The sequence below is a fragment of the Myripristis murdjan genome, chromosome 5, assembly GCF_902150065.1.
Source record: "Myripristis murdjan chromosome 5, fMyrMur1.1, whole genome shotgun sequence".
In the NCBI taxonomy this organism is placed as follows: Eukaryota; Metazoa; Chordata; class Actinopteri; order Holocentriformes; family Holocentridae; genus Myripristis; species Myripristis murdjan.
In genome coordinates, this window is record NC_043984.1 from 12838015 (window position 1) to 12864000 (window position 25986).

The 25986-nt window shown below is 43.8% G+C and overlaps 1 protein-coding gene across 3 annotated transcripts in view; it reads left to right on the forward strand.

Annotated features, from left to right (window-relative positions):
• The window catches only part of cbfa2t2 (CBFA2/RUNX1 partner transcriptional co-repressor 2), a 25656-nt gene extending 6292 nt beyond the window's left edge, over nucleotides 1-19364 (forward strand). Inside the window, exons 1-12 of one of the 3 annotated variants that reach the window (XM_030052489.1) lie at nucleotides 4989-5085; nucleotides 7520-7562; nucleotides 7822-7980; nucleotides 8143-8384; nucleotides 9009-9098; nucleotides 11446-11630; nucleotides 11882-12135; nucleotides 14322-14407; nucleotides 14758-14950; nucleotides 16306-16374; nucleotides 16667-16857; nucleotides 17554-19364. In XM_030052489.1, the coding sequence (XP_029908349.1) occupies nucleotides 7553-7562; nucleotides 7822-7980; nucleotides 8143-8384; nucleotides 9009-9098; nucleotides 11446-11630; nucleotides 11882-12135; nucleotides 14322-14407; nucleotides 14758-14950; nucleotides 16306-16374; nucleotides 16667-16857; nucleotides 17554-17913 (1839 nt within the window). In that variant the 5' untranslated portion in view covers nucleotides 4989-5085; nucleotides 7520-7552 and the 3' untranslated portion in view covers nucleotides 17914-19364. Of the gene's footprint in view, nucleotides 1-4939; nucleotides 5086-7519; nucleotides 7563-7821; nucleotides 7981-8142; nucleotides 8385-9008; nucleotides 9099-11445; nucleotides 11631-11881; nucleotides 12136-14321; nucleotides 14408-14757; nucleotides 14951-16305; nucleotides 16375-16666; nucleotides 16858-17553 lie in introns of those variants that run through there. The other 2 variants (XM_030052488.1, XM_030052490.1) reach the window with 2 other exon arrangements.
• The last annotated feature ends 6622 nt before the right edge of the window (nucleotides 19365-25986 follow it).

Sequence of the window (25986 nt, forward strand, 5' to 3'; positions counted from 1 at the left end):
CCTAAAAATGCCAGCTAAAAAGTGTGTTGTTCACGTTAGCTAAAGTCCGCTAAAGCTAACGTTAGCGCCCCTAAAAATGCCGGCTAAAAAGTGTGTTTTTAATCTTAGCTAGCATGTTAGCGTTAGCTTGGTAGTGTTGGCCGTGTCGCTAGGGACGCCTGCTTTCTGTTGACATCACATCGCGCTGTGAGTAAACCCAGGAGTTTTTTCGGGGCCGCCCAGAGTCCCTACCCCGAGGCAGGGCCGTTTTTTAGTCCCTGTAAAGGTTCCTGAACTCTCTCCTTCGGGGTGGTTCCGGCGGTGGAGACATGCGATAACGGCCACGGCCCCGTAAAATTACCCCGAAGTTCCTGCAGTGGAAACGGGCCTAATGGGTAGGCCTAATGCCTTTCTGGAGTTTCAAAAAAGGCAAAAAATGACAACAAAATTACCCCATATGGCTCTTCTGATGCAAAACAGTGAAAAAGACCTACAGTATTCTCTTTGACAAAATATGGTCAGGCAAAATTGGTTTGTCAGCTCAAAAAACATGATAAGAGTAGCATTAAATTTGGATTTATTAGCGTTAGTGGATGCCATTTTCCAGATACCTCTGTGTTATTTATCCACTGGTTTGATGTATCGCAGCTTTTAACTAAAATATGACATTAATATTATTGATAAGGTGTTGGATGTGGAATGCTGTTTACAAGTTGGAGGATGGCTCCTACGATGAATGGCCTATTATATGATGGAAACAGGGCCTCAGCACATAACTTTGCAATAGCCTTAGATAGCAAAACAGCGCACACTAACATGCACCCCAGCTTTGTGTGCACGTTCTACCGGATGAGAACTTTCGATTTGTTTTCAACATCCAGGAAGAGCACTTTGACCTCTATCAAAATATCGGCGCTAAGGGATTAAAGCTCCAACCGCTTGGTAACAGTTTGTGTTGTGAGGCTGTGTTGCATAGGAGCATGAGCTTGGAATTAGCAGGTGGGATTAATAAAGACCAGAGGAGGACACGCTGGTCTGTGAGTTATTTATCATTGCCGGAAATTTCCATAACAAGCTAAATTCCAGTGTAAATATATCACTGGGTATGTGTTGTTTTGTTTCAGAGGACTTGGATCGTGAGCCGTATGGAGTAGATTTGTTGTCATTTTATGCCCCTTTTGGAACTGTAAAAAAAAAAAAAAAAAAGACGTATGTATTGACATCAGCTGTTCTAGAGAAAGTCGCGTGAGCTACCTCCCTGTGTGTTGCACTGGCAAAGACGCAGGCACGGCGGTGAGTGGATGATAGCGAAATTAAAATTTTTGGGTGAGCTGTTCTTACAAGACAAATGATCTGTGCACGAGTTCTCCTCCAACCCCCCCTCCTTTCTGCTCTCCCCGTGCTCTGACCTCATGTCCACGTGGATACTGTCCATTCCTCTGTCCAGCCTCCTTTGCCAAACCTCCTTTCCCTCCTCTCGTTCCAGCATCACATCACACTGTGCCTTTTTTACGGCTCGTTCCTTGTTTTTATTGACGGCGGCCGTCTGCTTTGCAGTCCCCTCTCTCTCGCTCTCTCTCTCTCTCTCTCGCTTTGTCTCTTTCTCTACATCCCTGTCTTTAAATGATGCTCTCTCTCTCTTTCTGTCTCTCTCTCTTTCACTCTGTTTATGCCAGTAAGTACTATTCCATCCCTGGGTTTCTCTTTTTTTTTTCTTTTCTTTTTCTTTTTCTTTTTTTTTTTTTTTACGATGTGGCAAGCTGGACGACGAGCAGTGTTTTTGTAATTATCTCGCCGAGTGACGAGGTTACGCGAGGGCTCCTCTCACCATCCATCAGTCTCATGGAAACACGATGGCTTCACTTTAGCAACACATCTGTTACTTCTGTGCGCATGAGAAGTCATGTGCATGCCCAAATACACAGTGGCGAGCACAGACACACATTTTACTCTTTCTGTCTCTCTATCCTTGCCCCCAGTCTCTCTTTTTGCCTTCTTTTTCTCTGCCTCTACCTCTCTCCATCCCTCTCGCTCTCCGTCTGTGTGTGGATTTCTCCCTTTCTCTCCCCCCCCTCTCTCGCACCCCTCCCACCCCCAATGCCCATCTCTCCATCCCTCCCTCCCTCCCTCCCTACCAGAGAAGCAGAGTGTTGACATTGGGTCTGGTCCAAATATGTAGTCTACGGGGCTGGAAGGTGGTAATGGGAGCCAAGACAAACAGCCTGGCTCTGACTCTGACAGCCAGGCTTGTCTTTCTGATGAAACCAAGTGAAAACAGTATTTTCTCCTTGTTATTTTCTCTCCCACCCTCCCTCCCATCCTCCACCCGTCTCTCCCTCCTTTCGTCCCTTTTCCACCTCTGGCGCCTCTTAACACGCAGGCTGACTTCTGATCCCTGACGGCGCTCGTCCAGACTCTCCTGGATGTTGCATGAAGTTGTTGACGAGAGGCAGTGATGGCGGGCAATTTTGTCTTCTGTAGGAATGGACACTGATTGAATCATTTTGAGTTTGATTTGTAATCTGAATATGGATTAAGAGAACAGCCCTGATTATGGACTAAATTAACCGTCTGGCTCGAAATAATGTTTCATTGTAAGAACGCTCACTGAATGGGTTTTCAAACGTATTCATTCACTAGCCTCCCGAGTTGACTTTCATTAAGCTGTGGACCCAATTTTAGCTGACTTTGCCCTTTAGGGAAGTATTACATTTTTAGCCGTCATAATTGAACACCGACAAATAGATTGAATGTGGCGAGATCAAAACATAATGTCAAAATAATCACTCACATGTTTTGTTTTCTACCAGTTTCTATTGAAATTAACCAATTCCTCATTTTGCTAAGGACCCACAACAACCGCCTCGGGGACTTCTGTGGTATTCCTGACTTTGAAAAGCACTAATTTCCTGTTCTTTCAGCTTCTCTGACTTTACAGTTGCCATTGCTTGATAAACCTAGAATTTGATTTGAAAGGAATGGAATGAGATGGATTTTTTTGTCTCGTAGAGGACCGCGCTGCGTACAGCTCGCTAGCACATAGCTGTCAGTGGGTTGTAAAGTTGGTGCTGATTGTCCATGTGGGAAAACAAGTGCCAAGCCCGTATTGAGGCAACAGTTGAGAATTGGTCAGTCCTCGAGAGAGCAATAACATAAATGAAGTTCATTGAAATAAGAAGCAGAATGGACGAGGGGACGCGTGCCTCCTGTTATTTAGAAATTTGACACCATACAAGAGAAGCCCCTGCAATACTTAGCAAGTCCTTGAGCCTATATTTACTCAGTTGTCATGGGGTGCTGCTGGAACCTGTTGCCTAGCTGTGAGGCTACAACATGACATGGTGTGTGTGTGTGTGTGTGTGTGTGTGTGTGTGTGTGATGGAGAGAGAGTTGAGAGAGGTGGGAAGAAAAAGAGAAGAGTGCATATGCGGAGGTGGTTCTCTCTCTCTCTCTCTCTGTGTGTGTTTGTGTGTGTCTGTGCATGCTCCCTTGCCTCTGCAGTGGGTGGGTGGGTGGAGGTCAGGAGGGAGAGAGGAACAGATGTGTGCTGTATTGTGGCGGTGTGTGTGGACGGACGGGGACCAGGTGCAGTCTTTGTCTCCCCAGCATTTAAGTCCACTCGCTTGCATTCAGCCGCCTCGTGCCTCTCCCCTCCCCTCCTCCTTCCTCTTCTCCTGGCCTTGGAGGGAAGGGAGTAGTGTGTGTGTGTGTGTGTGTGTGTGGAGGAGGGGGCAGCCTTGGATTGGTGGAGGAGTCTTCAACAGTCCTTTCTGCACCCCCTCCCCCACCTCCCTTCCCTTCCTCCTCCTCCACCCTCACAGGTGACTGTTGGAGGTCCCAGCTGGCCGGCTCTTGGCCGATTAGATCCATATGGTACAGGAGGAGGGGGGAGGAGTGAAAAGGGCCCATCAGTGGCACGGGTGCTAAGACACGGTGCCTATAACTTAGCCCATTTTTGCCCTTAGCTTTACCCCGATTCGTTATCTCTACTCTTTCTCTTTTTTCTTTCTGCTTCGTACTTGCTGTTTGTTTTTCCCCATCCATTTCTGTTATTTTTACTGCTGTTGCCTGAGAACATTTCTCAAATCAATTACTCTTTTCCTCTGTTGAGTGCTATTAAAATGCTCAGAGGTTGACTGTAGAAGCCATTTGATTTAAAAAAAAAAAAAAATGTTTTTTTCTTTTTTGTTGTTGTTGTTATTCTGTTATTTTGATGCTTTGCTTATGCATCGGGGTAATCTGTGCTGGTACCTCCATGAAAAAACAAAGAGAGAAATGGTGTGTGGGAGTGGTGGTGGATGTTCTGACACATTAAAAGTCTGTCTTAACATTCAATACCGTCAGCTGTGATTGCATGTGTGTTCGTGGGTGTTGGTGCCTGTGTTCAGAGCCCACATAGTGCACAAACAAAGGGATTGTCTTTTAGCTGTCAGTGATAAGTGAGTCAGGCCTGCGTTGCATCTCCTCGCACCTCATTTACAATGACAGGGTGAAGATACCAGCGCTGTGCATGCACACACACACTCACACACATAACTTAGTCTCACTCTGCTCATGACTCACAACTGTCAGCTTTTCCCAGATAGCTCAAACTAACTCAAACTATGAGCTTGATAAACCACAACACAGGACACATATATTTACACACTGTATCAAGCTGTCTTGACTTTCTTAGAATTTTTTGATGTCATTTCCCATATTTTTTGCATTGAATCACAGTATTGCCCCACTGGGAATAGCTCTCAGCAAAGAGGATGTTTGTTTCATCCTGCTGTCTCTCTCTCTCTCTCTCTCTCTCTCTCTCTCTCTCTCTCTCTCTCTCTCTCTCTCTCTCATTCTGAATCATCACCTGCACAGGCAGAGTCAATTAAAGCACACAGAATGTTTTAATGCAGACGAGCGTCACCTGAAGCTGAACAAACAAGACACACCTGGCTAGCAACAGCAGCCATCAGTGCAGATGCATATCACGTCTCCCTCTCTGCAGTGGCAACTGTTTTTGAAACCTAATAAAGCAGCTAAGATATAAAAGTGCATATAAAATGTAAAAAGTACATGGAGATATGACAGAAAATAACTGGAAGAACAGAGCAGCAGCAAAGAGTGGTATGAGCAGTGGTTTGCTTTTAATTTTATGGCTTTTCATTTTAAGTATATGCCTGCCTGGCTAGATTAGAAAACATTTTAACCCAAGGAAGATGAGGCATTTTGCCACCCAGCTGTATAATGAATATCATGTGTTATGTTCACAGTGTTATCGACTTGATTTTCTCCACGTTGTTAAACCCAAAGCTCGCTGTAGGCACATCCCCGTTGCCTCCAGATGCTGTCTATGCATCGTGGCATTTTCATCTAATCCTGTTGACGTGTGGTGATGGGGCTTTGTGTACCTTTGCTTTGTTCCATTAGAGAGATGGTGACAGGTGGCATTCAGACCAGACAAACACCCCACATCCTCCTCTAAGCCAATATTCACCTGAGTTAACATTGGACCACTTTGTATGCTCTTTGTGTAGAGAGAGAGGGAGAGGGAGTGACAGAGGAAGAGAGAGAGAGAGAGAGAGAGAAAGAGTGTGTGTTTGCAGGCTGCTGTGACAGCTGCCTCCCCTGCCAGTCCTGTGAATATATACGGTGGTCTCAGGTGTTTGCTAGCCAGATGAAGTCATCCAGATATGTATGCTGTCTAATTGACAAGCAGAGGAAAATCTCAATGGGCTTTCAGTTCTACATGCACACACACACACACACACACACACACTCACACCTGATGTCTCCTACTCTGGCCATGTACTTCTGGCATGGCTGAAGACAGACTACTGTGCCACATCTTAAGATTGTGTGAGCACAGCTGCAGCCTAATTACTCAATTCCATGCAAAAATGGGATGTGGAATAAGACATATGTGCAATATGTTTCTGTCTGTAATGCGTACTTGTTCGAGCCCATGGCTTAAATTAGACATGTCAGTCGAAAACCTGACAAGCATGGATGTGTAAATCTTTTAGTATAAGAGACACCCGTTTCCTTTCATCAGTGGAGATGTCCGCATGTCACCAAATTGTAAACCTGTATATATAAATAAAGTTGTTTACATGGTAACAATGTTGACTGTAAGGCCATATGCCCCGTTGATTCTGTTATTGAGACGTCATTCTAATTTCCTGGCCATACGGAGGGAGTGTGCGGAGCTTTGGAACCGGTGTGTGTGCTGCAGGCTGCTTCCTGCAGTGCGCTGGCAGAGTCTGCATGTGTGTGTGAGTGTGTGTGACAGCCCAAATGTCTGCATAGATCCCTCCTTCCTGCCCCCTATGTTGGTGAACAGGTGGAGCGATGGCAGGCAGGCCACGGGGCTGAGAGAGAAGGAGAGAGGAAGAGGCAGAGAGAGAGAGAGAGAGAGAGAGGAGAAGAGTTTAAAGAGCGCTGCGAAGAAGAGGGAAGAGGAGTCAAAGCTGTATAATGAGTTGCAGGCAGGACAGATGAGTTGCAGAGAGGGCAGATTGAGAAAGCGTGGGGATGTGTCTAGGGGTGAAAGGAGCATTTGAATACTGTCAGATCAGGAAGTCAGCTTTGTTTAGGGATGTTAAAAGTTCATATATATATATATATATGTGTGTGTGTGTGTGTAAATGCATGAATATATACATTCACTTCTGTAATTAGACCTTTCTTTGATTTCTTTGTGCGTTTAATCTTGCAGACATTATTTCATCTTTATGCAATTGCAAAATTCAAAATGTTTCTCCTCTCTACGTTGGACCTACTTTTTCCATTTGAGCTCAACCCACTCGAGGCTTAAAACCTTCCAACGTAAGCCTTTATAAACTGAGAGCCCTGTGGCTCAAGGCCATGCAGAGTTCATAGCAGTGAAAAGGATATAGAGGGTGTCATTGAAGCCAAAGCCCTAAAACCATGAAACCACATTTTAAAAGCTGCTCTTGGCTGACCCATGACCTGCAAGACCTTGCTTGTCTATTAATCGTCCATTCTTAAAGCAGTTAGAAGCGTCTGATCCACTCTAAATGGAGACGGGACCCGGCCTTCATGCATCTCCAGCACACAAAGACTGCCTCTGGTCCCAGTTCTCCTCACCACCACCCCCATCCTTACCCCTTATCTGGTGGTCTCATTCAGCAGCAATAGCATATTTAGAAGTATGCGTTTAACATTCAAAAGCTTTACCGATCTTGTTAGTAAAGCGTGAAATAGCCCCGTCCCTTTCTCTCTCCCTTTCTTTCTTTCTGTGCCCCCCTCTTTGCTGGGGAGCTCAATGAGGGGCCATTCTTCTCCCACACAATAGCCTTCTTCAGCATTTCTTCTGTTATCGATCTGAATGGTTAAGAGTGAAGGCCTAAACCTAAGACATCTGGTTCATTGATGGGGGGGCAGGGGGGTGTATGTGTTGGAGCGGCTGGGGGTGGGTGTTTTGTTTTCTCCTGTGACAAAAGCTATGGACCTAAAGTTTCTGCTTTGATTGAAACTACTGAGCTCATAAGGGAAAGTTAAAGTGGTCCCTTTTTTTACTTGCCAGCCTCTCTTACAGAAACCCATCTGCTGGTCTCTTTGTACTGCATGAATGCAAAAGAGTTAAGTTGCTTCTCCATGTCTTACCAAGTTGTTAAAGAAAATACTTGTCACCCTGGTTTACTCGCAACTTTGCACTTCTGCATTTCCCCAAAACGCTACCCATGTAACAAGGTATTTTAAATCTGGACAATGTCAAATCCTAGTTTTAATTTAAACATAGCACCATGCCAACACGATGACAGTTTTCTTAAATACGATCAAGTTCCTGACCCAAAGCTGACCTCTGCTTCTCTCTCTCTCTTTTCTCTCCTTCTGCAGACAGTAGAGAGAAGAAGAGCCCTGCCATGCCCGGTTCTCCTGTGGATGTTAAGACTCATTCCAGATCAGCCCCTAGCAGCAGTGCCAGCTCCACCATGCCCCCCCTGCCCTCTGTCAACCCCAGCGGCCCTCGTCCGGCCTCCTTTTCTACCACAGCATGTAAGACACTTTCCTTCTTCTCTGGACCATCCAAGTTTCTCTCTCTGATTCATGTCTGAGGCTATTTCTCAACACACTGATGTTTAGACTGTCGCATAAGTAGGTTTATGTATCTGTCATATCTGAGCTGAGTTCATTTCAGTTTCTGCTTTTCCTCCTTAGTGACCAATGGGAATCACCATTCCCCACCCACCTTGAATGCCGTGCCGTCCCCACCTCAACGTTATAGCAATGGACCATCGTCTTCCTCTTCCTCGTCGCTGGCTAACCAGCAGCTGCCAGCCACCTGTGGGGCGCGCCAGCTGAGCAAGCTGAAACGTTTCCTGACCACACTGCAGCAGTTTGGCAATGACATCTCTCCTGAGATTGGCGAGAGCGTCCGAAGCCTCGTTCTGGCCCTTGTGGTAAGTCCTTCACTACAGTGTTAAAGCCCCGGTCCATGATCGCTGTTAAGGGCACGTCTCATCCGGCTGAGCAAGGAATTACAGCAACAAAATTATTTTGTTTGGCTGTTCGCTCTCAGGGCAGCCGTCCCTCTACCACATCCACTCTGCACTCCAAGTCCAGAAGGTCTTTGTGAGAAAAGCATGTCAAGGATGTCAAGACCAATAGTTTAGTATTATTATTACTGTCAAAACCAAGCTGTGCTGCAGTTAATTTTTGATCTTAGTTGGAAATACTTTGTTAGTTGATGCTAAGTGAACTAACGGTTGTCAACCCTGGTAAGCCAATAGAAACTGGCACGCACAAGCTGTCTGGGCAGTTTCCAAGGCTCCTCGGCTTGCATGAACTTGCTCTGAGGAGAGGGGTGGGGAGCAAAAGCACTAAAAAAAGAGAGAGAGCTGGAACGCCGATTGGGGCAATGGGGGTGTTGTGCAGTGACTGTTGATTGGGTATTTAAAAGTTACAAGATGGAAAAAAATATGAGTTAGTGATCTAGAAAGTCCATTAGGAATGCCAGCTTTCCTTTTTTTAACTGTGCGAAAAATTATTGGTTGGTTGGATGACCTTTTCTCTTTTTCTTTCAGAATTCAACAGTCACCATTGAGGAGTTCCACTCACGGCTTCAGGAGGCCACCAACTTCCCCCTACGGCCCTTTGTTATTCCATTTCTAAAGGTAAACACCTCTTCATCCTCCTCCTCAGCCGTTTGCATCATTCCCTAGGACCTCTCCCTGGGACCTTGTCTCAGTGTTTTTCTTTCCCCTGCTTCTCTGTCAAATTTAAACCATACCTCCAATGGTTAATCTGTGGCCTCTCACAATAATCTACCATGCTGACAGCATTATCCGCTCATTCCCTACACCTCTGTTTGCTGATGTTGTCAACCACTGCTCACTGTTAACCTCAGAATATTAAGATGAATATTAGATCCATGCCATCAACGTAACTGCTACCCCCTTCAAGTTGATCTGACTGTATCTGGGCGAATTAATTGTCTGTAATTGAGCTTGTAAGTCATTGGAGGAATAATGCAAACTCGTAGAAATACAATTTCTCAAAATATTCCTCAGGATATTATGCAGCAGTCTGTGAGTACGATACATAAATTTTCAAATCCAATAAACTCAGTAGTTCAAAGAAAAAAATTGAGTTTTGCGTGTTGACTTAACAAGCACCAGGCGAGTGTAAGTTTAACAGCCTCCTGAGCCCCTTTGTAACCAGGGGAGTCTGCAAGAGTATACTTTTTAAGAGCTCCCTTCAGGAAAGCAGCACATAAATTACACTTCAGTCAGATGCACTGCTGTTAGTGCTGTAACTTAGAGCAGTTGAAATCTGTTCTTTTTCCACACTTACCTCTCCTTCACCTTTGGAGCCCCCATGTCTGTCTGTCTGAGAGTGTCGAGACAAGACATCTCTGTTCTCCTCCTTCCACTAATTTACGATTGGGGGGCTCCCCACAACTTAATCCCAGCTCCTTGGGCGCAGCCTCTCTTAAGAACGAGGGAGAAGGGAGATAGAGAAAGAGAAAGAGAGCGAAATAGACAGATGGGGAGAGACAGAGGGTGAGGAAGTGGGAAAAGACAGGGGGTGAGTAAGAGAGAGAAAGAGAGGGAACTCGGAAGTGTGAAACATGCCTATAAAGCGTTCCCTTCCCTCTTTTATGGGTTCCAGTGCGCCATATGGAGCCGCCGTCCCGTTAAAAGAGAGCATTCAGCTGCCAAGGCGCCGCCAATCTAGCATCCGCCCCGCTGAACCCCAGAGAGCCCTCTGCTCAACTGACACACAACACATGTGTCGGCTAGCTGGGGCCCCGGGGAAAGAAGGGACACAGAGGGGCATGGGAGATGGGCAGAAGAGAACAGAGGGGAAGGGTGAGGGTAGGCAGCCATAAGGATGAGGTATAGGCATCTTTGTAAAGAAGGTACAACAGTATTGGCTAGATGAGACCGAACAACGAACATCAGAGGGAATATTTCTGTTGGCAAGATTAGATTGGAAGGTATTCTGCAGAATCTGCCAGAGGATGGTTGGTGGTGCTTTGTGGGTAGAAGGGATCAGAGTTGCAGTATGAGAAGGGTATAGTTATTTAGTTGGTTTCTTAAGTGGAGAAAGAGGGAGTAAGGAAGTGGTGTAATTACAAACACACCAGGGTCTGGTCCTCATTAAGGACATGCAGAAAACTAAAGAGAGATAGAGCGATAGAGGGAAGGAGACAGCCTTGCTGAAACACAAAAAATAAGAGGGGAAAGGGATGAGGGAGAAATAGTGTCTGTGTAATCTCATATTTCATTCATCTTTTTTTTCTGGGCTCCCCATTCATTGTACATGTCTGTATTGTGAGAGACATATGACTTAGGACCCCATAAGTATCAGTGCAGTGTGCAGTGAGCTACTAACAAATTGCAGCGGCAGCATAGACACCCATGCAGCCATTTTCAATCCAGCGCAGGAAGCCACTACAAGCATGGTGGCAGCCGCAGCCCCACATCCTGACTCAGTTCAAGCCTTTAGGATAATTCATGGTTCAACATCAGAATGTTGCCATAGCTATGTTGGAGTGTGTCTGCAATGCAGGCAAAGTCTGCAAAGGCTGTAGCTGTAGCTTTTGTGCACCTCCTCAATATTGCAACTGCATACAGGGCAAAGCAAGTCAGCAGTTTCTGTAATTGGTCACTTTTGATCTGTGCTTTGTTTGCACAGAAGTACTGAAAATTTGCCTCTGTGATCTCATGTTTTGGTGGTCTGCATGCAGAATAATAAAACACACAAGTGTATCACAAGTGTTTCACTCACTGTGATATTTCCATTGCATTTATGGATGAGTATGTGACGGGTAGGTGAAATTTTGCTGAGTATATGAGTGGCTCAAGTAGTACAGCACTGATACTGCTCATTTCATAAAGGGGGCATTCAAAACAAGAAGGCATCTTTCTTTTCTCTTTCCCTGACATGGGACTCCTTGGTAAGTTTGAGTAATGAATCCTAGCAGCTGGTATCACAAGTTTCTTCCTCCTTTGCCAGGCAAACCTACCCCTTCTGCAGAGGGAGCTGCTCCACTGTGCACGGGCAGCCAAGCAGACACCAGCTCAGTACCTATCCCAGCATGAGCACCTCCTGCTCAGCACTACCCTGGCTTCCCCTCCTGACTCCTCTGAGCTACTGATGGAGACGGGTGACGCCGGGGCCAAGAGACACAGCCCCAGCAGGTTAGAGGACTGCACGAGCATAGACTATATACGGGAATAGAGCATATGTGTATATAAATTGAGCCTTCACATACACAGCACCATACTGAGTGTTTGGATATATGCACATATACCATAAATATATGCATACAATAAGAATAGGCAATGCTGAGATACTGTAGGAGCATGTGAAGGTAAATTGTTTAGACATGCAGAGACTCACAAAAGCTCCATCCCTTTGCTGAACGTCACTGTTGCCCTTCCTGCTGCAGGAGTAAAGAGAACGGTTTCCACGAGCGTCCACCCGCAGCGCTGGAGCCCTCTGCCAAGCGGATCTGCACCATCAGCCCCGCTCCCCGGCACAGTCCTGCACACCCGCTGCCCCTCAGCGCCCAGCTTCACCCCACCCCTCCACCCCTGCAGCACTACGCCCTGGACGACATTGCAGCACCGCACATCCTGCACCGCGAGCACAACCAGCGCATGCTAGAGCTTCGCGAGCTCAAAGACAGGCCTAGACTTCCTGGTAAGTGATGCAAAGCCATCGTTTCTCATAAGTTTATAACATCTTACCCATTACTTTTGGCACATGACCCCCTTCACACACACACAAACACACACACACACACACACACACACACACCCAATCCCTCAAGGTTTATAAGTACGTTTTTGTGTTACACCTTTCACAACTGTGGTGATAGAGGCAAGCAACATAGATACACACACACATTTGTATGTAGCTGGATCGATCCTCATGATGCTCAACAAACAAATCCTCAGGACAACTCTCAATTCCACCAATTTATTTAGAGCATGTCAACAAACATTAGCATGCTTGTTGACATGCTTTGTGGTGCACAAAGCATGAAGGCCACAAAATAAACAACACCAAGGTATATTTAAATAGCACATTGGTACAATTAAAAGCAGTGCAATAGGCTGTACAGTTAAGTAAACGAATAAAAAAAACATTAAAGAGTAGAAAAAACACAAGAAAATACAACAACCTCTGCAACCTCTATACCTACAAAACTGATTGTATTTCAGCATAGGAATGATCCTCTATGCCTATACAGACTATAAAATAACACTCTTTACAGTTCAGTTCGCGAAGCTGAACTGTTAGTGTTTTTGTTGACATGGCCAAAACCTCTGCACGTGCATGAGCACATAAACACAGACCTGTACACACACACGCGCGCACGCATGTCTTAACTTTATGATCGATAACTCCTGGCCGACGGGGTGGTCTGTGTGTTTGTGCAGCCGCGGCCATATGAGTGACAGCACCGTAGATGTATGGAGCCCACGTGTGTATAAACAGAGCCACACTGTCCAGGCAGGGAGGGGTGGATCTACTCTGGTGTATATCTACCCTCCATCTGGGACTTGTCAGCACACAGTGGAAACAGCAGTAGCTCAGACACACACACACACACACACATTGAAACACACCTTGATATGTTCACGGTAGTGGTGCTGTGTTTACGAGGCCTTAGTCCTTTGTCTGACAGCCTCCCGCCCGCCTGCCGCCACTTAACTCATATTCACACACACACACACACACATATACACACATCGTTCCACACACCCATGGCTTTGAACTGATGAGCACTGATGAGAACCAGGAGTGGGGGAGAGGTCGAGAAGAAGGCTAGTGTGTGTGTTTGTGTGTGTGTGTGTAAGACTATTCTCTTCAGCGGGCTTAGTGTGCATGTGGTCTCTTGTTGGCTGTTTGTTGCTCACTTTTAAGAGATTGAGGTTTTCTATCTCTTTGTAGTCAGAGTGCATGCTCTCATGTGGTTTTTGTGTGTATGGACACGTGTCAAGAATTTTGTGTGTTCTGCACAAGCACAGGGTGTGTGTGTATAACCTATTATTACTGCTAAATTTAATAGGAGGTACTGCTGAAGTCGTATGTATTGTGTTTTAATTTGTGTGGGATGAAATGTGTGTGTGTGTGTGTGTGTGTGTGTGTGTGTGTGTGTGTGTGTGTGGGTAGCGGTCCTCAGTGAGTGTCAGGCCGGCTGGTTGTGTTTAGAAGTGGAGCCACTCCACTCAGCCTGAGTGTCTCCCTACTGGAATGCTGTGAGCTCCAGGAGGGGAGGGGCCAAGGGAGAGCATGGGGAGCAGAGTGTGCACGCGCTTGTGTGTGTGTGTGTGTGTGTGTGTGTGTGTGTGGGGTTGACAGCTGACTTCCAGATGTGCGCAGGCCCTGGGTGCTGAGAGTCTGCTCTGCGTCACAGACTTCTCTTTCTCTGTTTCACTCCACTTCCCTCACTCAGTCAGCGTCACTCTGGTCTCACTCTCTTCATCTTTGTTTGTAATTTCTCTTCTTCTCTGCCTTTCTTCTATCAAGGAAGGTGCTTTCTTGGATTAAGTTATGTGCAATGAGCACCACATACTGTATGTGGCCAACAGGCATTTCCATTGTGCACACACAGGGTCATTTTGAGGTCTGTTTGTCCCCAAATTATGATAATCACAGCAAATCTTGTGGCTAAATGCACTCCACTCAAAGTTTAAAGTCCATAGTTTTGTTGATGTGTTAACTGAAAACAGCTAGCTATTGCCACAGACACGCATACACACACATGCAGTCACACACAAGCCTTTCACTCTTGTACTGTTGCTCGAGGCATCTCTAACCTCAGGTAGAATGTTAATCACGTTGGCCTGTGGTCTGTCTTGTGTGTGTGTTTTAATCAGGCACTAACGGGGGCTACCGCGAGGAGCCAGTGGACCACAGACTGACAGACAGAGAGTGGGCTGATGAATGGAGGCATCTGGACCATGTAAGTCTGCAGACAGGCACCATTACCGCTAATAGATGGCACTACAGAGAGGAAGGAGAACTTCATCTTTGTTACTTTGGCCCTGAGCAACAAGTCCATTTGACCCTCTCTGAGTGTCACAGTGATAGTACATGGTCTGCTGCACATGTGGCAGTACAGAACAATGTAATGTAAATACTAATAACTTTCTGTTGCCAAACAAATTTTCATGCAGACACACTTTTTGACTTTGCACTTCTGACCATAATTGTTAAATGGCAAAACTGCCGAGTAAAATGTAATTTTATTCCATGAGTAGTGATAAGCAGCTGAACACAAATTCAAATTTTCTTCCTTGTGTCCTCTGACAGGTGCTGAACTGCATTGTGGACATGGTGGAGAAGACGCGGAGGTCAGTGAGCGTGCTCAGACGGTGTCAGGAGTCGGACCGCGAGGAGCTCAACTACTGGAGACGGCGTTCCAGCGAACAGGAGGACCCGCGCAAAGGAGGCTCGGGCTCCACTCCCTTCTCCAAGACACACAGCCCTCACTCTGCAGACTCTGGTGGGTTTTTATAATCTCCTGCAAAAACATACTATGTCCAGCTGTATTTGTTGTCTTTTCTGCAATAGGAGCTTATCAGAGCAGAAGTTCCATAACCATGAGACTGAGCCAAACCATTAGAGACTTTCCTCATTCAGTTAGTTAATATTAAAAAATCACTGAGCAAAAGTCATCAGTTTTTCCTGAGAAGCAGATAGTTTTTTTTCCAGGGAACATGCTGAAACATATTGGTTTTGATTAGAATTCACTCAGAAATACTTGGAAATACTATCTAGACAGGCATTAAGCACTCAAGTCTATTCTGAATTAATTCAACAGATAAATCTTTTGGACATCCTGAAATTTTCTTACATGGGACTAAAATATGTGAGGAGAAACCAGAACACACTTGCATCTCGTCCATACTACCTGTGCCCTCTAGTGGTCATAATGAGTACTGCGTCTTTATCATTAACTAAGTCACATGTCAGTGTGTTAGCGAGTCCCTCAGCAGTTAGTCCCTCAGTCTGCTGTGTACTGGCAGTGTTCTCTCTAAGCGCCAGCCTTGCTGTCCCCCTGCTGGTCCATAGTCACAAACAGGTGCCAGGACTGGCCCTGGCCAGATCGGCCACAGAAGGGCCGTCCTGCCGTCCTGCAGGCTCAGAGACCCAGAGCTGGCTGACTCGCCAGAGCACCATCTGGGCCCCCAGCCGGGAAGCCTGCCTGCCTGCCTGCCTGGGCCTGGGCTCGGAAAGACTGTAGCGGGGGTGGGACGGCGGTGGGGAGAATGTATGCAATCCTGGGTAAAAAGGGAATGGTGACAAACTGAAGAAGAGAGGAAGTGAATGCGAGACAGAAGAAGTGACCGATGGGTAGAGAGGAAGAGGGTGAACAAGTGGATGTGAGCAAGGCCTGCAGGACTGGAGAGAGGGAGTGAGGTAGAGATACAGAAACACAGAGACGGTTGCACAACGGAGGGAAAGAGAGGAGAAATGAGTGAACAGAATGTTGACACAGTCTGTTGGTCTGCCGTTTTCTCCAAACCAAACACACTGCTTTCTAAAGCTGTTGGATCTCAGATCACTCTGAGACTCTTATAAACAAGGATTATGTTGGTTGTGTGGCCTAGATATTTTCACTTGTTTGTATGGATAACAAAGTCATAGAAGATAATATATTACTGCCTGCCTGTGTTTCTGCCCATACAGCTCTGTCTGGCTATTCTGTTTGAACACCTGTAACTTGATTAAGCTGTCATTTACTAAGTCAACCGTTGACTTATTAACTTATCGTCTTAATGTCAGATCTGTATAAGCCGTGACAGGTGCTAATTATCCCTCCCTCCCTCCCCCCCTCCCATCTCTGCTTTGCCACAGATGCCCAGCGCGACTTTGCTCCACGGCCAGGCTCGACATACGTTCCAGATGAAATCTGGAGGAAAGCTGGTAAGAACACCAAAACCTTTGTTTTATATGTAGTAAAAAAAATTGCTACTACAGTGGTCGACATGAAAATAATCATAATACATTTTACTGTAAACAATCAAGATAACTGCAATCCAGTTATACATAGACATCATGAATGCTTTGGGGCAAATTACAGAAATGACTACAGCCATAGCCATAGACTCTTTGACTCATACCATGTTTCAAGTCGGATATAAACTAGTTGAGCTGTACATTTGAACAATGAACGTGATGTCAAGCACATCTTCCTCTTGTCTCCTCCTCCGTGTAGAAGAGGCAGTGAATGAGGTGAAGCGACAGGCCATGGACGAGGTTCAGAAGGCAGTGGCGGAGGCCGAGCAGAAGGCCTTTGAGATGATTGCTGCCGAAAGGGCTAAGATGGAGAAGACCCTGGCCGAGGCGAAGAGGAAGGCCCAAGAGGACGCCATCATGGTCATCAATGAGCAAGAGGATTCCAGCGAGGTAGGCAGAGATATCAACTGTGGAACTAGTATGTGTGCAGCCGTGCACATATACGTTTATATATTCAGCTTATGAATATAGACACACACACGTTGAAGGAGGGCTCAGTTTTTAGCAGTCTCTCAAGACACTTTCCAGAAATGCTAGCTGACTGTATTTTTTCCTGAAACTGATGTGAACATGGATTTCCAGTCATTTCTTCACATCTGCATCTATTTTGGAGTCTCATAAATAAGTCCTACTGAAACCCACTTCTCAAAGCCCAGCTAAGCCAAGGATACATTGTTTATGTCTAATGGTGTATTGTTTGCTTTGTCAGCGTTACATGCATTCCATCACAGTTTGGGGTATTGCTGATAAATTAACCATGCACTCTACCTTAGTGCTGTTTCCAAGGAGAGTACATTTTCATGAACACTGTGTTGTGACTAGTCAAAATAATCTAAGGCGTTTTTCTGTTGGACGATGACAGCTTGCAGTTTTATCATGTGCTCAGATTTAAACGGGATACAGTCCTCTTTTTCCCTCTCTCTCTCTTGTGAGCATTGTGAGATAGTGAAATAGTGTCAGCTTGAGTTTTTTCGAGGCTTGCATATGTGGTGAAGTCATATACTAGAGACCCTCAGATGTTCTTATTTCCTTATCCTTTGTTAACCTCATAGATTTAACACCTCTCCTCCCTCCCCTCCTCTGCAGTGTTGCTGGAACTGTGGCCGCAAGGCTAGTGAGACGTGCAGCGGCTGCAATGCCGCTCGCTACTGCGGCTCCTTCTGCCAGCACAAGGACTGGGAGAGACATCACCTCATCTGCAGTCCAGGGCTTCAGGCCCAGCCCAAACCAGTGTCCGCCATCACTGCAGCCAGGGCAGCTGCTGTAGCCTCAGCAGCAGCGGCAGCGGCAGCTGCTGGAGTGTCCCCTGTCGGCCTGGCTGGGGTCAGTAAGGCCCCTGACAGCATGCCCTCCATCTCCAGTCCTGGTGGAGAGAAGGCAGCCGTCGCCTCTCGCTCCTCAACCCCCTCGACCCCCGCCTCGGCCCCTGAAACCAACGGACACTAGGAGGTTAAGGACCAGAACATGCATATCTTGGATCAATGTGTAATCCACCAAATCCACCAAACTGAATTGAGATCAGCAGCAAGAGGGAACTATTTGTGGGTTAAGTCAGGATAACAGATTTTTCATCATACTCTTTGGCAGATAAAAAAGGACAGATTATGGATGACTGTTTGAGTGATATGTCAACTGGGACTTTGGTTTTGGCAAATAACAGAAGGACTCGTCTTGAATGCATCCATTGGATGAACAGATCTCCCCAACAGATGGAAACTTGTTTGTCTTCGTCCAAAGCCCCAAATCTTGGATCTGTGAGGGGGGAAAAAACATTAACTGACTGACTATTGATCTCAGTTTATGTCTGACTGAAAGGAAGGAAGTTGTGAGAGGAAGGCATATGAGAAAAGACGAGGGGGGGATTAAAAAGCAGGGTGTTCTAAGACCCCTCACCCATCCAACCAATGATTATCAGTTTGTTGTTGTGTATAAATTTATAAGAGAGAGGTGGTGGTAGATGTCAACAATGTAATAGTGCCAGCCATAAAGCATCTGTCTTGTCCTATAGGAGGAATCCAAGAGAGAGGACAACATATAAGGGTCTTCTCTGCAGCTCTTGTGTATATAAATATTTGCTCGCCAAGTTCTTGTCAGGTATCCGTATGTGTGAATGCGTGCGTCAAACAGTCGTGTTGTCAGTGAATATCGTAAAGCATATGATTTCTTTTGTCAGAGCAATATTAAAATGAAGTGTTCAGGTATCTCAAGCTGTTTCTGCATCACCAAAGTCTTCACTTGCTAAAGAGAGGGTCTGTGTCGCTGCCTGCCGCTGTTAGGTCCTTGTGAACAAGAGGTAATTACACATTAATGCCACATTGTCTACTTTTAAGATGCACCTAGCTAGGATCTCTGGCCACTATCTTTTATCTCTGCTCATTTGTCAAAAGTCTTTAGGTGAACAAAGAGAGAAAAGTGATTTTTGGATCAGGTAAGGGTACAAAGATTCTGTGATTTTTCTTTTTCTTTTTATTCTGTGCTTGCAGTTTCTGTTTGACGCTTGTTCACATCACCAGTTGTACATGTCAGGGTCGGATATTGCTCAAGATCATCCACCACAGCAATGTTTTCATCGGAAAAATCAACTTTGTAATCCAGCTTAATGAGACACATATCTATCACCATGGGCAATAATCCTCAGTCACAGTTAATTTCCAGCAGAGCAGCCGATGACACAACAACTATTAAATTAAACCCAAACAATTGAGATTCATATTGTCTTATTTGCATTTATCAGCGGGGAAACAATAACTGGTGCTTACATTGCTCTGGTGCAGGCCTTGCAGTGACTCTGCCCCGCTAAGAATCTCAGGAGCCATACATGTATGTAAACACAATTCTGTTCTTTGTTTCTTTTGTCACAGTTCGAATAAAGTGAAAAGTAAAGTGAGCAACCTTGATTTATCATTCTCTGCTGTTTCCGTTGAGACATTGTTCTTGTTTTGTTTGCTGTAAGATGACTTTGTAAAGAGTATTATGAGAGAATGCCTTTATTTTGTGAGCCACACCCCCCTCACCCCCTCCTTCTTAAACACATGATCTTTTGTTATGAGACGTAACTTCCTATGAAAAAAAAGATATCTTGACATGAAGTATGAAATAAAGAAATAGAATTAATCCAAATGATATTCCTTTTTCTCTTTGCATTTTGTGTGATTTGCATTGGATTAGGACATAAATTAATATAAACCATGAGGTGTGGACTTGTCTAGGATTTAGAGGAATGAACCTGCATCTGGTAATTTTCACTAGTGCACAGTAAGAAAATTATGATGATTTAGAGAGATGATTTTCTGGAAAGTCCCATTGCCTGCAGTTCATTTGACTCTCTTTAGCCCAGTTTTCATGCTGTGTGTCGCCCCCTGGAGGAGGCCTCACATAGTCGTGTAAGTGGAATATATCTCTAAAAAGACTATCTAGTTAGTGAAGTCTGAAAGGTACTTTATCACTGTTCTCTTTAAGGTATTCAGCTTCAGTGTGACCAGTGTGTTGGAAACTCATAAATGGAGGCTCAAGACAAAAGTCTGTAATCTTAGAATGGGATCATCAGAGTCATAAAGTCATACATTTCAGGTAGCTTATTTAAAATATATGTTTAATACTACTTGAAAATAAAACTTGCATTAAAGAAAGGATAGTTTCTACTTTCAGTTTTATGAATAATAACTGCACTAATTATGAGGTTGACCCCATTTTCATTCACTCACACAATCAATTCATTTTTATTCAAATAGCACATTTCATACATTAAGATGGAATGTAATGCACTTTACATGAGAGAAAAAACAAAAAAATAAAAACAACACAAATACAGAGGAAAGTGGGGATGTAATAAAACATAGAAACAATTAAAAGCACTGACAAGAAGATAAAATTATTATAATTATTATTGTTTCCCTCTTGTCTTTTTTTGTCCTTCGTTTGTTCTCATCAAAGCCACTCGAGTCTCTCGAGTTTTTTGCAGCCTGTTAGTCTTCTTAATGATGTCAGTCATTAAGTGACTACACAGGATTATGTAAGAGCAATCTTTTGAATTAAGGTACGAAATAATGAGGAGGATCTTCTTCTGAGGATTTAATTATTCTGAAGACGGTGTTTTGGAAATTCAGCCATGTATAATATGTTTTCCATTTCTAAAGCTTATGAATATTCACAAGTTTGTGCAATCAAAGGGGAGTAGAGTTTGTAGGAGACATCTGAAGTAAACAGTTGTCTGGATCATGACCTTGCTTCACTCTGCTGCGAGGGAGGCAGAAATTAATTCAGACAAGAGGACAAGCCTACGAACAGAATAAAGATGCAATATCATGTCTTACCAGGAGATGGCGTTATAAGACATATCTTGCAAAGCCTTGGTTTGGGTGTTACTGCTTAGCATGTTCATTGTGAAGACCTTTTTTGAGAGCTTTCACTCCAGAACCCACATCACATCCTAAAAAAATAATTAAAAGGAATAAATAAATGAATAAATAAAAAAGCAGATGGATAGATAGATAGATAGATAGATAGATAGATAGATAGATAGATAGATAGATAGATAGATAGATAGATCATTTGTCTTGCTCTTCAGCAATTATGAAATTAAAGAACAAATTTATTAGGAAATGTCATAACTAAGGCGTAATACTTTGAACAAAGCATATGAATGCAGTCATATGACAACAAATTCACAAAAATGACTTTTACATGTCTTCTTAGCTTTCCCCTCTGCAAAGAGAAGAGGCTGCACAGCTGGTAGAACTAAGGAAAGTGTATCCTTTGCCCAGAGGAAAGTATTGCTTGCACAGAGGGGGACTGTGCTTTGGCTGCAGGTCTCATTTGTTAAAATGAAATGTGAAGGCATGACCTCCAGCCATTCAAACACTCAAAACCAGCAGCTGTTGTTTTCCTTTGTAAGCAGCATTGTTTTACTGTTTATGAATGAGCCATAATTATGACATTGATTCAGTGATCCTTCATCGATCTAAAAATACAATCCACCTGTTGCCAGTGTGTGGTGGCTGTGATTGTGTGTCTATGTGTGCGTGATTCTGTTAATAGTGTTTATGCTGTTCTTTACCTCATCACCTACATAGTAATAAGACGGTGAGTTTTGTTTAGTGTGCGCTTCAATTGCAGGTGTGCACACAATTTGGCAGATAGCTTTATTCCCAGTTATTTGTGCAGATAACATCTGTGTACATATAGTAAGTGTGCAAGAGTAAACACACAAGAGGAAGCGTTTCTGTGCGCTGCATGGCAATTTCCTGTGCTTTTTTGTATGTTTCCATGCATGAGAATGTGTGGCATTATCACACACAATGCTTCATCTTTCTCTCTGTGTGTGTGTGTGTGTGTGTGAATGAATTGCTTACTCCTTTGCAAAAGGGAAAAAAAGTGTTTTGTCTGTTTATTTCTGCAAAGAGAGTTATGTGTCCTTGGTATCTTTTGGCATGGAAACGTGGAATATGAAATAAGTAAACAGTATAAAAAGACTTTTGTGTTTATTAAATAGTTGCGTAGGAATGGCTAGGGTAGGAGGGTTGGAGTAGAAGAAAAGATGAATGAAAGAGACTTGAACATAGTCATACTTCATTCAGAGGAATTATATCAAAAGTGTGTCCACAGAAAGGTGTGAAAAAAAGAGTCAGCAAACGCCTGCAATCCCCTGTGTGTGTTTGTTATGGACAGAAACGCCATAAGAAACCTTTTTTCTGTGCATGTAGTAAGATAATTCTGTTTGTCCCTTGGTGAAGGAGTGTATAACTGCACGTTGCAATGATCATAGGGGGAGAATAATTTGATTATGTGCATGGTTTCTATCCCAGGTTGTAGCCTGAGGCAGATTAATGGAGGTCAGTTCAGATTCTGTGCGTCTTCCAAACAGTCTCCTCTAATATACATATCTATGGTGCAGAAAAAAGAAACTGGGGAAAGGAGTGATGCTGAGAACAACTTGTTTTTATGTCATCTCTCTCCCTCATAATCTCCCCCCCACCCCCTCTTTCACTGTTAATCTCCTACTTTCTTGTTCTCACTCCTCTAATCTTTCTCTGCTTCTCTGCTGCTACCCTGAAAGTCTTATCTAGTGAAAACTCATAATACATGAGTAAGCCCTATAATGCGCACTGAAATTATATGGTTTCTGAGCTTCTCTTTATAATCTTTATGCATCAAAACAATCTGGCTTCCTATGCACTTGGTTCTGATCTTCAATTTGCACTGTCGTAATCAGACTCTATGAATCACTGTACTCCCACAGAGCGGAGGGGCTACACTGAAAACGCACTACACTTCTACTGTGACCTTTTAAAACATGGTAGGAATGTCACAACAACTAATTACAGCCCCGGTGAGGTTAACCTTTGACAAGTTAATTGTACTGGTTGCTTTCTTTTTACCTGTGGCATATTTGTCATACCTTATCAAGTCAGCTTTTCTTGAGAAAAGTTCTCAGGTATTGCAATTTAGCAGTAAGCAGTGGTGTGGCTGTGCCTGGGTAAGTGGGTATGCTATTAGGTAGATGGGCAGATCATTAAAGCGGAAGTAGGTGTACTGTTTTATATATTTAAAGGCAGAATTAATGGGATTTTTCTAAAAAACATTGTACTCTCAGTGGCCACTTTATTAGGTACACCTGTTCAATCTGCAGCTCAATGCAACAGCTCTGCCATAAATTCTACCTTTTAAGAAAGTTTACAATGTTCACTTTTTGTTGACATTGTGGAGAATAGGGATGGGCATCAGAAATTGATTCTAAATTGGAACAGTTTCTAAAATTTCAATTCCAAAGGAATCATTAAGAAATTTTTATTTTGATTCTGGTGACTAGGTCCTATTAAACAAATGAAACAAGTTTCACTGGCACTGGTCTCAGTTTCCATAGCGGGTACTGTATCCACCTGCGAGAGGTGGACGGGTTGAATCATGGACTGCAGCAAGCAGCGCTCAAAAGCGTGGCTTAATCTTTCTCTGAAAAATGTTGGGTTGGCAGCACAGTGTAACACCTGTGCTAAACTAATTCTGTGTAAGGGAGGATGCATTACTAACACGTCTTAACGCCTGCATGGTGTACAAATCAACGAGGGTACCATGTTTGATGTGCTGCGACGGTCTTCCTCTCCTGCCATGCCCCCCTGTGTCTCTCTTGAGCTAACAACAACCAGCACCTCATCGCAATCAGGTAAGGGTGTGAGTTTTGTATATTTATGTTAAATTATGTTATTTAGTTTCGTTGCAATTATGCACAGACGTTCCTACTGCCCTCTCGTCAAAACCCACATGAGCTGCAGCTCCCTAAACAAACTGGAAATGAGTTGGTTTTTGTGTGTTATCATTTCAGTGGCCTATAGGAATGGATTTATTATCAAATCATCCATCATTAATGACAGAAATCAAACTGAACTCACTGTATGCAACAATATATTCATTTTATTTTATTTTATTTTTTTTATTATTCTTTTTAAATAAAATTTTCTTGTGAAACAAACAAGTGACCTGTTTTAACTTTTGCCCTTAAAGAACCGGAATCAGAAATTGCCAAGATCTGGCACCGAAAAGCAGAATCGGAATCGGAGTCAGAATCTTTACAATCCTAATGATGCCCAACCCCAACCGGAGAATGTGTACATTAAATTCTGTGTTTATTAGTGAGGTTGTAGTTTGTGGATGCCTTGCAGTTGTATTGGATTGTAGTAGCTGTACAATCTCAATCATTACTTATGACCCACTAGAAGTGTGCAGCAGTGTGTGCATCTGCATAGCCCCTGCCCTTTGCCTGGATTTTCTTGTTTTGCTTTCTGGGTGTGTAGCTGTCTGCCAATAACAGAGCACAGTGAGGACTGATAGCATGACATCCAGTAGGAAGTGTAGAGTAGTAGGAGTAGTAGTAATCATAGTATTTTTTGCATCAGTGCTAGTGTTGTAGTAGTAATTAGTAGTAATTATTGATTGAAAAACAAAAAGTGAACACATTCAATTTGAGTTGCATTTTTTAAACAACTCAGTAATAGTGTAATGTCATCAAACCAAATTTTCTAGTACATATTCCTCAAAAAAAGGGCAAAGAAACAGATGTAAATAAATAGTGCCACTGAGTCTTTGCACTTGCCACAACAGAGGAGGAAATGCAAAAGAGACAAGGTTAAACTGTTCTTTATTGTCTAATAACTGCAATGCTGTCACAAACTCAAACTCACACGTGGGCCGACACACAAGCACACACACACACACACACACACACACACACACACACACACACACACAGGAAAACAGCAAATAAAGTTAATGACACATGCACACAAACACTTCAAATAGAGAATGTCATGATCCGACACTGAATATCAGTTTCGCTTTGATCAAACTGATGCTAAGCGCCTAGTCAAATATTATTGAGTCAAGTCGGCTTTCAGACTGAAACAGAATGGAGAAGGTCAGCAGCATTTCACTACAGACAAAATAAACTCACAAGGCCAAACAAAGGGTACATGCAAAAAACAAACAGAAAATCTCTCTCCTCTATCAGCAACTTACCACCCTTAGGAAGTCCTCTGGTAGAGCTTCTCAAAAGTCTTTGCAAAAGTCTCAAAAAGCATTTGCAGATTCCCCTCCCATATGTTAGTGTTTTACCTGTAGCCCCAATACTGTGAAACGGGGAGATGCTGAAAAGAGCACGGGTGCTCAGCAAAACTCTCTCCTGAACTTATGAAGGTGTATTATTAGCATGACAAACAGATGGCCAGACATGCCAGATAAATAAACCCAGCTTTGCATCTGCTCCGCCTGAATCCCAAACATTATCATGCAAATCCAAGTGTATTGAGCAAATGAATTCAGCAGAAGTTGGCAAGTCAGAGGTAGCTAACGTAGCTATCTGTCACTTTAGCTCAACTGTGCTACACAAATGCATTGGAAAATCTCTCACACCTCATCATCGCACGAGTGGAAAGAGGACTTTGTAGTTAAAACGTACACCCATGCTAGGCATCACTGGAGATTAAGGTTTCATTTTTATAACACCAGTCTGTCGTTGCTAATCTGGCCTTCTTTCACTTTATATTTCTCCATTACATTTGCATGTACTTCCTTGGTCACATTTGCAAATGGTTTTTGACAGCCTACTATTACCAACAGTCAATGTGCTTCAAGGTCAGGACTGATGTACAATAATGGATTTTGAAATCAATGAATATAAAGCCAGTTTGCCATCTATAGAGTTCCAACTGCTATTTTTTGTTGCTATATTTATATTACAAATAACCGTTTGCATGAAATTATCCGGCAGCTACGTTATCCTCCATTTAAAACGCATCTACAGCCCTAGTGCTACCCAGCTCATACAGAAACTGTCTCTACTGTATGCACACTATTTGCATATACCATTTGTATGGATGTTTATGGATTTGTAATTTTTTGGCCTCAGGGTGTGAAACTTCACGGTTTTGCAGCGCAGCACAATTCTCATGTCAGTGTGAGGACTTGCCACATCTTCAGGGAGTGGTGACTCAGTGTTTGAGTTTTGATGCCCTTTGTACATGTTTCCTC